The following is a 13,133-nucleotide window of genomic DNA, read 5'->3' as shown; positions in this document are numbered from 1 at the left end:
AATCTTTCTAAGATACGATGTGTTATTTTTGGATATCCTGCTATAAACTTGGATATCATACTGACCACCTGCAATGTAATTAAAGGGGAATAATTCTTCAAAGAAAAGGTACACGAACAGTCTTGGTCAGAGATTTTGGTCACCAACCCCAATCTTGAGAAAAATCTTGCTTGTGCCTGTGCTTCCACGACAAGATTATCATGTCGCCGATAGTCAGTTTGATAATTGTCTCTGATAGTTTACTCGTCTGCAAAACAGACCGTCATCATCCAATCAGATTTCTTTCCTTTCAATAGCATGCTCTGCACATGATTATCGACAAGGTGGAAAACGACCTACTGGAGATTTTTGTCTCCTTGTGTGCCCGTGCCAGTCTTCGAAACTTCAATTTGCAATCCAAAATTCAAGTCTAAAATCCCATAAAATCAATGCCATTGACATGAATTTAGTCCAATATCCATGCTTAACAAAGACAAATACCCATGATGCCAATGAGTATAGTAAATGGAAGCACTCTTATTTTTCTGAAAGAGTTACTTCCCTTGGTTTGTTAAGATCTGTAAACCTTTCAGTTTTTTAACCATTGTAAGACCTTGTACCCAATTTACAGGCTATGTTTGAAGCTTTTTAGATCATAATTTGTTTCTATAGAAGAAACAAGATGAAGACCAAGAAACTTACCTGACTTTTGTGTTTAATTTTTTTGAGACTAGTAATTGGGGCTTCTCCAGATTTCTGAAAAAAGATGAAACTTTTGGTTGTCAATATCTTTAAGGTCCTGGTTCTAAACCTTTTGCGTTCTAAGCACCCCTTTACCAAATTTTGATGATTGACCAATCATTTAGACCAATATAAGCAAATTAAAAGAGGAAAATACTTAATTATAAAGACCTGATGTGTACACAAACTTAATATAATATTTTAAAATTGATAAGGGTAACACATTGACAGATTGAACAAATTTAATCAGCAATTTATCACACCAAATTTCAGTTTTAGCTAATCAAATTAAATTTTGATTCATAATAATGTTAGTTATTAAGGTTAAAAGTTGTATTTTATTTGAGATTTGGCTAAAAATTCTCACGAAAGATAAACAATTTGATTTGATTCTCAGATCGCCACCATAAATTTTAATATTTGCTAATCATTTGACATATTGGATGGCAAAAGGGGTCATTTTGAATCACAAACTGTGCCGCGTTACCACTTAAATTATATATCTTATATTACCTTGACAGCTTCTATTCTGAAACCTAACGTAGCAGTTGAACTTCCCTCTTCACGGAACTACAATAAATCATAAATATTCCAAGTCTTTAAAAATAAAGATCAAATCCAGATTTTAAGAAATACTGTAATCTGATAATAAAACTAGATTTAATGTCTAAGGCAACCTTATGCAGTGTACAATAAGAGATATTTTTGACTGAGAAACCAGCATGATCTGACTGACATAGAAAATAAGTGTGTTACAGGCTATGTACGTGAAATAACTTCTAAATCACAAAATAGGATGCTCATTACTCTTAAAAAATTTCCTTCATTGCACAATCCATGGTTTATAACATACAACAGTAGGCCTTCAATTACAGAGACCCCCTAAATGGCTATTGTTCATCTCAACCCTTTATGAAATTATAACCGTGGCCCTATGTGCTACAGACTATGCAAAATAAGAGTAGGCTAATGCCGTTGTCCTGGCAAAATTTCCATCACTGCACACTGGCATGCCGTTGCCCATCTTCATTAGCTCAAATTACCAATTATAAACTGGCTATACCTGCATATATCTTAATTTAGTAATGGCTTCTTGTTTTCGTTCTTCTTCTGTGGGAGCATTGGGGTTTAAATCAATCATTTTCTGATACAGATCTTTCCGTAAAACTGGATTCTTTACTTCTGATTCTAGAAAAGTCCTGGAAAAAACAAATAATATTAGCAGCAAGTCATATTGTCTTCTGCTCTTCAATTTTTCAAATCTAACTGTAGAAATGTTGTGGAGTAAACCAAAAATAATATTAGGAACGAAATTGGAATGTTAGCCTTTCTTGATTTCTTTATTCTGATTGGAATAATGTTCTAGAATACACTTAAAGAGATTGTAAAGAGGTTTTCTAAATTTGTTATATGTATTGGGGACACTGATAGCATCAATTTGCACCATACCAATTTTTTAATCAGATGTCTGTGGTTCCTGCAATCCCACTAAAACTAAGTGTTTGATAACATCAGTAATCGTAAATGATGATAAAGCATATTTTGGGATTAGTGATGTCATAAAACACTTAACTTTAGTGGAATTGCAGGAACTACACACGTTTGATTGAAAATTGGATACTCATAAAAAATTGAGAAAAAACCTCTTTAACACATATAATATAAAGGAGGTCAGTAGGGCTGCAACAATTCACTGATAAATTGATGAACCTCGATTCTTCCCTTCTTATCGATGCATTGCATTGGATAAAAATAATCGTGACATATCGGCACGATTAATTCTTAGTCTCATTTAATAACAAATGACACAGAATCCTTGTGTGTATAAGAAATTGTGTCATGTTTTCATTTTCCAAGTATGATTTTAACATCAAAGTTGCAAAAATTTATTTCTGACTTTAAGACGTGAGATTTCTTTCATAATTCATTACTTTTAAATGTTCTCAAGTGCTTAATATTGACAAACTTGTTAGTAATTTTACAAATTTTTACTAATTTTTCTCTGTCCTTCTTCTAATAAATGAATCTAGATAATTATCACAATAAATCGTATCGTTGGATGAATATCGTATAGTGTATCGAATCGCAACTTCAAGAATTGTTGCAGTCCTAGAGGTCAGAGAGTTGTCTGTCAATAGATTTTATGATTAATATTATGCATAGAACAAACATATGAAATGAAATTGCATGACACAAAATTCTTTTATCATATTTAAAGCCAAGAAAACAATAATACATACCTTTTTCCCATTTTGATATCCATAATGTTTGGATCTTTAAAATGCTGTAACAGATCTTCTATTTCTATAAAATCTATATCTGGGTAAAGGCTTTCAAATTTTGGGGAGTGTTTTTTTTTTTACTTAAATCTTATTTTGTTTAAATAACAGGCTGAATTTTATGACTGTGTTAGTCAACTGTAGTGTATTCAAATACTAGAAATTCCAAAAATTGCATAATTCATTCAAATATACTTCAAACTTGGAATTTTACTCTGTTTCTATTATATGTCTTTTCTATATATCACAGAGTATCTAAAAATGACGAGTCGTCATTTTAACATTCAAAGGCAAACACACTTAGATTTGAAGGATAAAATTTTGACAGTGAGCTATGAACACTATTACTGATTGGCTAAAGACACCTGTTTCTGAGACTAAGGTCTAACGGATGGCGAATCTATCCGTTTAATGTAAAATGACTGATTCTTGATTAGAAGGGATACCTTTCAGCCCTCTTTTTGAACCCCTTACCTCTCAAACGGTCTTGTTACACCCTCTAACTAAAATAAACTATGAATAAATTAATAAATTTCATTATATTAAAATTCTGTCTACATTTTTCTGGGTCAAAATCTCACTTACTAGAGACTATAAATTATACTGATATATTAGTATATTAATCAAATTTTAAGGTTGAGTGAAATTAAGAAGTTAGATAAACCGATAAAAAAACCCCTTTAATGCATTCTTCATTATCTGCATGATCAACAAATTGTGAACTTTCTAAAATTCTCAAAACACATTAGGAATTCATTGTGTTTGAGTTAAAATTGATTCAAAAGAGAACTTTTTAATCTTGCAATATATCAAGCACATCTTTACTTTCTATTTACACCATAATTTGCTAAATTTGGAGGAAATCAAAATGGGGAAAAGCAAACAAAAAGACATAGCAACAAATTTAAGAGCAAACTTATCTAAGATATAGGGGGATGTGTCCCTTGATTAGTGCTGCCTCCAAACTCAAAACATATTAAAGAGATTTTGAGAATGTGTATCACTGATAGCATCAATTTACACCATTCTTATTTTCAATCAGATGTCAGTGGTTCCTGCAATTCCACTAAAACTAAGTGTTTGATGACGTCATTAATCAAAAATTGCTTTAACACATTAGGCCCTTTGCAATTACTGACATCATAAAACTGGAATGGCAGGAACCACAGACATCTGATTTAAAATTGGAATGGTGCAGATACACATACAAAATTAAGAAAACTTCTTTACAATCGCTTTAAAATAGAAAATTTTTACAAATTTCATTCACACCTTAGTTTATTGACATTGGAGATAAGACCATTATGAAATCTAACACCTACTTTGTTGTACAAATATTTCTATTATAATAACAAACAAGCTTACATCTTAAAAATTAGGGCAATACATTCTTTTTTTTATTTCATTGTTCCTTATTAGACTAAAGAAATGAAACTGAGTTTACATCCTACTGTTTTGAACCCTATTGGGCTAATGATATGAAATGGGAGTTTTATGTAGTACACTTTGTACCTTATGAACTAATGAAATGAAATGGTGTTTTATATCCTACTGTTCTGTACCTTATTGAACTAATGAAATGGAATGGTGTTTTACATCCTACTGTTCTGTAGTCGATGGACTAATGAAATGAAGTTTTATGTCCTTCTGTTCTGTACCTTATTTGACTAATGAAAGAGTTTTATATCCTACTGTTCTGTATCTTATTGAACTAATGAAATGAAATGGAGTTTAACATCCTACTGTTCTGTATCTTATTGAACTAATGAAATGAAATGGAGTTTAACATCCTACTGTTCTGTATCTTATTGAACTAATGAAATGAAATAGAGTTTTACATCCTACTGTTCTGTATCTTATTGAACTAATGAAATGAAATGGAGTTGAACATCCTATAGTTCTTTACCTGATTGGACTAATGAAATGGTGTTTGATGCCTTATTGTTCCGATCTTGTTGGGACTGATTGTTATGAACAGCAATATTGTGCAGTATGCAAATTTTTGTCATGACATCAGTACGAACCTACTCTTTTTCATTTTCAAACTATCAAAAGTATGCTCATCTTGTAGCAATGCAGTGTGTAATTTCCAATTGTCAAGTGAGCTTTGGACTGCAATGCCTAAAGCTTGTGAGTCGTCATATCAGTTCAAAACTTCATCAATCAGTTGCTGGAGATTATTACTGGAGCCGCTGTGGCTAAGTTAACCTGAAGGTCCAGGGTTCAATCCCGGCATAGGTCGAGATAATACCTTCGGATTTTTCAACCCGGTTTCCCCTTGTCAGTGATGCAGGTAAGAGGGGCTGACATGGAAAAAGCGTCTAGTCGTTCAGATGGGACAATAAACCAAGGCCCGTGTGCTACAGGCTGTGCACGCTAAAGATCCCTCCACAGTTGGAAATCGAAAAAGAGCAGGCTAATGCCGTTGTCCTGGCAAAATTTCCCTCATCGCACCCTGCATGGCGTTACCCGTCTTCATTAGCCCACAAGGTGCAGAAAAGTAGGACGTAAAACTCCGTTCATTTCATTTCATTTGAGATTATTACTGTTATAGAAGACATAATAAAATTGACCAATCAATAAAAGGATACATTCTCCGTTGTGTTCAACCTCTCTGTGAAATTCTGGAATGATATCCTGAGTAGTCGGGGAATCCATTAACGACTGATACGCTTTCAATTCATAATTCTCCTTAGCCATTCTCTTCTTCCATATTGTATGTGGTCCAGCTGGGGCAAACGATCCTGAAATTAAACAATATGACGTGGCCATTTTTAATTCAGATACTTGCACAATTCTTTAAAAATATGAGGTGTCAAGAAAATGCAAGTCGTGATTTTAACTTTGACAACATGCAAAGGCAAGCGGTTTGCAATGAGGTAAATTTGGCTAGGACAGTTGCATTAGACTATTCTTTTTACATTTAAAAGGAAATAAATAAAACATGTCTTACCTGGATGTCCAGCGAGTTGTATCCAGGCGTTTTTTCTGTTAATCAAAATGGCGTCTGTAGCCGGAGCACTGAGGTCTAGCGCCGTCTGCAACGAAAAAACTGTCTCAATGAAAAATCCTGTTAGAAGGTGTGACATATTTACGTCTAATATAGGATCCAACATGAACACGTTCTTTATGTGAAAAAACTAAAGATCTAGATTACGAAGTTCGGTTCTTGGTCTGACAGAAATTCTCCTTGAAAATAGTGTCTAACATTTAGAAATTTTAGATGCCTAATTGATAAGTCTAGTTTTTAGTTGACCAATCACCTGAGGGTGTTTAACATACTAATTAGAAATCTAGATTGATAAATCAGATCAAAATCTAAAAATAAAGTGACACCTGGAGCGAGATTATTTTTACTTTAAAGGTATAGTCCCAGATAGATCTCTTCTGAATTATTATTTTACTGATTTCTATTTAAAATCAACGAGAAAGCCTGTGTAACAAGATCCAGAGCTAATGGTCCTTTACGGTTAACCCCAACTGTGTTTTTGGGGGGTTTATTTGCTCAAATTGATTATGTTCATTCAAACTATATGTTAATGATCTACCGTAATCTAGCTTGCTCTTTCATAATTTAATTCAAGCACGACACGTAACTTGTTCAAATTATAAGTTTTGACCTTAAAGATGTAACATATTGTGTGTATATGAAAATCCTAAATATTCATTTAATATTACATATAAATTTTTTTATTGTAATAACTCTCTGGGACTGCCCCTTTAAGATTAGAAAATTTATGATCAGTTTTTTATCTTTTTAAAGATAAGAGTTTTAAATCATTTTACATCTACATATTAAAGGAATTGTAAAGATTTTTTCTAAATTTTTTATGTGTATCGGGGGCACTCATAGCTTCAATTTGCTTCATTCCAATTTTCAATCAGACATCTGTGGTTCCTGCAATTCTATTAAAACTAAGTGTTTGATGACGTCACTACTCGCGAAGGGTCTTATGTGATACTGATAAAGCATAGTTTGTGATTAGTGACGTCATCAGACACTTATTTTTAGTGGAATTGCAGGAGCCACAGACGTCTGATTGAAAAGGATGCAAATCAAATACAATCAATGTTCGCGATACATATAAAAAATTCAGAAAACCTCTTTACAATCCCTTTAATATTCCTACAATATTGGACATTACACAATTCAAAAACGAGAATTTTTTTCACAATTTCTGCTGTTTGTCAAACTTTGAGCATCTTACTGTTGTTCATTTGGCCTTTTCTTGATTTTTGTCAAAGAATTCTTATCAATTTAATCATGCATTGGAATTGGAATTGGAGAAGCGTTAAAGCGATAATATGTCTTAGAATAAACATAAAATTTAAAAATTTTAAACTTGGCCAATAAGAGTATATATTCACGAGTAGATATACCTGGTGTCATAAATAACATAACAGGATCCTTATATAATCCGATAAATGCAAAAAACTTAATAAAAATGCAATTAACTATTGAAAAACGCTTCATATTATGATTTAGCGTTTTTCAATAATTAGTTAGTTTTATGAATTTTCTAGATTTTACAGGGATTCTGTTGTAACTTTATGACACCAGGTAAGTTAACTGATGAATATATACTCATATTGACCATTCTTGAGAATTAAATTTTATGTTCATTCTAAGACGTAGTATCACTTTAAATAGGTATAATGGTATCGTTATAAATTTTGGTTTTGAATCGTATGAAAAAATTTAACTTTTAGCGGAAAAAAGTAGCAACAAAAAGTGATTATTAGAAGAAAACAACAAATGTGCATAGTTTAAGAAGATTTATGAAATGCATTTAAAAAGCTTTGTATGTAAAGATACAATTTTGTACATGAGAAGCTGAGAAATTAAGCTTTATTAAGCACTGAAAAATATTACTCTTGCATTCAACAGTGGCTGATGGATACTACAAATTTGTCAAACTTCCCCTGAAAATTGACAAAATTTTGGGGAATATTTATTTAAAAAGATCAAGGTGATCAAAACAAATTTACCGTATATTTTTGGGGAAAATAAATTTCTGATTCTGAATCAAACATTCTAGGTTTTTATTAGTCCAAAATATTCCACTACAAATCACAGTTGCACAAAATTTTTTAAACTTTTCTTCAATTTCCACAAAATTTGACATAATTTTGCCTTGAAAACTACTGACATCAAAACACTTATTAGGTGAAAAAGTTTTTTTTGATTCACAAAATGTGGTTTTGCTCCAATGATTCACAAAACTTTGTCTAGTTTTGTCTGCCTTCATTGGAGAGTTAAGTGTATCGGAAAAGTCTATCTTTTACCTTATGTTAAAGAGATTGTAAAGAGATTTTCTAAATTTTGTATGTGTATAGGGGATATTGGTAGCACCAATTTGAACCATTCGATCTTTCAATCAGATGCCTGTGGTTCCTGCAATTCCAGAAAAACTAAGTGTTTGATGACATCATTAAGGGCCTTATATGATTATGCATAGTTTGTGATTAGCGATCTCATTAACATTAGATTTTAGTGGAATTGCAGGAACTACAGACGTCTGATTGAAAATTGGAATATTGCAAATTGATGCTATCGGTGCCCCAGATACTCATAAAAAATTTAGAAAATCCTGTTTATAATCCCTTTAAGTTAAAGTTGGGAGATTTGATAAAAATTATCAATAACTTGAAGTTAATGTGTTGTATCAGGTGTAATTGCCTAAATGAAATATAATAAATGGTTCACTAGTGAAGAACAATATGAACTTTTTATCAAAAAAAAAACTTGATATAAGTTTACTTAGGTTTGCTCATAAGAGAATTCAAACACAGTTTTTGGCTGGTATTGACTATAGTGATATCATGGTATATCTCTGGCAGAGTAAAAGTTGTATAGTAGTGGACTCCTCTAAAGAGAAGTGTCATCAGGTGTTTAGTAAAAAGAGTTAGCATGGTAAATACTGTAATTTGTCTGTTTTTTCTGGAATTACAGGAACATTGAGGCCTTGAAAATAATTTAAATCAATTTAAAAAAAAAATAAAATTTTGGGTTATCAGAGAAAAACAATCTCTGTGATTTAACATTGGCTGAAATGAGGTGGACATTTTTTTTTAGTTTAAATAAATACAGAAATTTGGTTCTGTGAAAATCAAAAACACAAAAGCAAATAAATTGTTAATGATTTAGCAGATAAAACAAAAAAGCTATAAAAATTAATGAAAAATACAAAGAAAACCATGCAGATATTTTGTTATGTTGAGAGATTTTAGCAAAAAAACGACAAAAACAACAAAAACAAGGGTTATTGTTTTACCAAAAACCAAATAAACTCAAATAATGATTTAGCAGATAAACTAAAAAAGCTTTAAGAATGAATATAAAACCATGCAGATATTATGTTACAATTTTAGCAAAAAAACAACAAAAAGACTAAAAAGGTTATTGTTTTACCAGAAACCGAGACAAAAACAAAAACAGCACAACATGCCCATACCATTAAAGCCAAAATCAAACGCAAAATACAAAATAAATTCATGAACCAAAGCACAATAGCCACCAGAAAGACAAGACAGTTTTGAAATGCAGATTTTGTTTGGCCAGTTTTTTAATTTGGAAATATAACCCCCTTCTACAGAATTCCTCTTGCTGAAGTTTATCATCTGTCCATCAGAAATTGAAGCTTTTAACCAAATTTGTCATCCGCGATAAGTTAATTTAACCCATTTTTTGTGAGGCCAACACACCTTCATGAGGGATGTCGATGAATTTTTGAATCTGCATTCCAAAAAGCATAACAAAAAATCAATAAACAAGTGCATAAAATCCCACGACAAACAAACAAAAAATCTAAATATAAACGTACCAATGCCAACAGATTTGCAAAACTACTACCAGTTACTCCCCCTGATGTGGCTGGCCACAAATTATTTGGAATCGTACTGTTGAAGTTTTTAGAACACGTTTTACACATGATGGGTTTAGATGAATATTGTAACGTGATTTTCAAAATGTCTTCCTTGTTCACGTCAAGACCGCCTGCTGTTTTATCTTTATCACCCGAACATATCGAACACTTCTCATATTGTTTCCATATGGGAAACGAAGTTTTCAACTTAATGCGATTTTTCGATTTATCGTCATCATTGTCCATCGTCAAGGAAACCACATCTTGAATATTCTTTTTGGAACTTTTTCCACAAAATATGTCCACACATGTATTTTTGGAATCATCGTTAACTGGCTTAGTGAAGCCATTTTTGTCGTCAATTTGTTTTTCAACGAGAGTATTTTCAACCTTCTTTCCCCCAACTTCAGGATTGTCATTTGTATTTAGAACAGAATTTCGATTAGAATTCGAAGGGTCATATACTTCTTTGTCATATTTACGAACACTAGATTTTGAAGTATGAACACATCCCATTTTGAAATTTGGCCAAGGCGGTTCTGAACGATGCGCAATATTTTACGAACACTTGTCTGAACACCACTATTAAATTACCATTTTAAGATGAATTTTTGTAGATTTTGCAATTTTTTTTTTTCAGTCATATATGCCTTCATAATCGGGGCCTGTAAGAAAAAATATTTTTCATAAAATTCACCAAAGAGGCACAATCTTATCAAAGCCAATACCAACTGTTTTAGAACCAATTTTTCACAATAGCCGTCTTAGAGGATGTAAAAAACTTATTATTTCATATAAATTTCTGTTTAAGTAGCTTTCTATTATTAATGCCCTTCAGCACACATTAACAAATTCAACAAACATTCCAAACTTGTCTCGAAATGAAGACATAAGAATAGGTTCTACTTGACCAACTTCAGTAGGGACGTAGGCTGGAAATAGGTCAATTGTCAGAAGATCGAATAGCATGAAACATGGGTAACATATTTCAAACAACAGGAAAAAGAGACATTTATCCTATTAAAGCCATCATCAACAAAAACAACAAAAAAGATAACACACAATTACGTTCTTTCTTGTTAGTGATTGTAATTCATGTAAAGAAAAGCAATTACATACTCCAACAGTGCCGAAAAAATAACCCATGGATATACCAGCGAGACACAATTAACTTTCTTTTACAAGATGTTAAGCTGAAACAGATACCTGCATCTCTACCTCAAACATCATCATCCATAGTTGAACAAACTATGACGAAACTAGTGCTGTAATATATAGGTGAATTGATGTATCACAACACAACCTGCCATGAAACGAATATTGTATATCAATACTTAATGATATCTCTCATTCCTTAAAAAGTGAGGATATTTATAAGTTGGTGAATGGAATCACAAATTTTTTTCACTGAATTGACTGAAATTGTGGAAACTATTTATAAGACAGTGGATGTTAGCCACTGCTATCAACTACATTACCACATATCACAGTAAAGTTATTAACCACTCCTATCAACTACATTATCAAATATCACAGTTATAAGTTATTAACCACTCCTATCAACTACATTATTAAATATCACAGTTATAAAATTATTAACTACTCCTATCAACTATATTACCAAATAACACAGTTATAAAGTTATCAACCACTCCTATCAACAACATTATCAAATATCATAGTTAAAAAGTTATTAACCACTCCTATCAACTACATTATCAAATATCACAGTTATAAAGTTATTAACCATTCCTATCAACTACATTACCAATTATCATAGTTATAAAGTTATTAACCACTTCTATCAACTACATTACCAAATATCACAGTTATAAAGTTATTAACCACTCCTATCAACTATATTATCAAATATCACGGTTATAAAGTTATTAACCACTCCTATCAACTACATTACCAAATATCATAGTTATAAAGTTATTAACCACTTCTATCAACTACATTATCAAATATCACAGTTATAAAGTTATTAACCACTCCTATCAACTACATTACCAAATATCACAGTTATAAAGTTATTAACCATTCCTATCAACTACATTACCAAATATCACAGTTATAAAGTTATTAACCACTCCTATCAACTATATTATCAAATATCACGGTTATAAAGTTATTAACCACTCCTATCAACTACATTATCAAATATCACGGTTATAAAGTTATTAACCACTCCTATCAACTACATTATCAAATATCACAGTTATCAAATTATTAACCACTTCTATCAACTACATTACCAAATATCACAGTTATAAAGTTATTAACCACTTCTATCAACTATATTACCAAATATCACAGTTATAAAGTTATTAACCACTCCTATCAACCACATTATTAAATATCACAGTTATAAAGTTATTAACCACTCCTATCAACTATATTACCAAATAACACAGTTATAAAGTTATTAACCACTCCTATCAACTACATTACCAAATATCACAGTTATAAAGTTATTAACCACTCCTATCAACTACATTATCAAATATCACAGTTATAAAGTTATTAACCACTCCTATCAACTACATTACCATATATCACAGTTATAAAGTTATTAACCACTCCTATCAACTATATTACCAAATATTACAGTTATAAAGTTATTAACCACTCCTATCAACTACATTATCAAATATCACAGTTATAAAGTTATTAACCACTCCTATCAACTATATTACCAAATAACACAGTTATAAAGTTATTAACCACTCCTATCAACTATATTACCAAATAACACAGTTATAAAGTTATAAATTAATCAATATTGAAACTGTGAGGATAAAATGTTAATTTTTATTCCGTCACACCATATCTTGATATGTATCGTAATCTTTGCCCACATTTAACGTATTTCAGAAACACCAATATCAGCAGGTCATAATTACCTTCCTACTGCAAGTCACTAAAATTCAGACGGGAATCAACATTCCCTGATAAAAGCTATCATGAATGAAATAACCTAACCTGTGTCTTGAGCAATCTTCAATATCAAAATATCTTTATAGTTTTTAAATACCAGACTAAATGCATGTCATACATCACAGTCCACTGTGTCATATTTCTAATATTTCATATCCTAATGATCTATTTCAAGTTATTAAAGTAGGATAAAACCACAAGTACCAGCGGCGTTAAGATTTAGATAACAGATTATCCTTGGATAATAAACCCTTAATCTTTTAATCCCTCTTATTCTAGAAAGATTTGTAACACAACAAACTTGGTAGACTACACACTTCAATAATAT

The 13,133-nt window shown here is 31.4% G+C and overlaps 1 protein-coding gene across 1 annotated transcript in view; it reads right to left on the bottom strand.

The window, feature by feature from the left end:
- Positions 1 to 6,088, bottom strand: part of LOTGIDRAFT_132004 (hypothetical protein) — a gene marked incomplete at both ends in the record, with an annotated part of 6,826 nt that extends 738 nt beyond the window's left edge. The window contains 6 exons of the mRNA XM_009066468.1: positions 678 to 735; positions 1,234 to 1,290; positions 1,784 to 1,919; positions 2,961 to 3,033; positions 5,591 to 5,743; positions 5,953 to 6,088. Of these exons, the coding sequence (XP_009064716.1) occupies positions 678 to 735; positions 1,234 to 1,290; positions 1,784 to 1,919; positions 2,961 to 3,033; positions 5,591 to 5,743; positions 5,953 to 6,088 (613 nt within the window). The remainder of the gene's footprint in view (positions 1 to 677; positions 736 to 1,233; positions 1,291 to 1,783; positions 1,920 to 2,960; positions 3,034 to 5,590; positions 5,744 to 5,952) is intronic.
- Between the last annotated feature and the right edge of the window lie 7,045 nt (positions 6,089 to 13,133).

This window comes from Lottia gigantea (assembly GCF_000327385.1).
Source record: "Lottia gigantea unplaced genomic scaffold LOTGIsca_77, whole genome shotgun sequence".
NCBI lineage: Eukaryota > Metazoa > Mollusca > Gastropoda > Lottiidae > Lottia > Lottia gigantea.
Note: the sequence above shows the minus strand (reverse complement) of the source record. Positions and strands in the feature narration are given on the sequence as shown.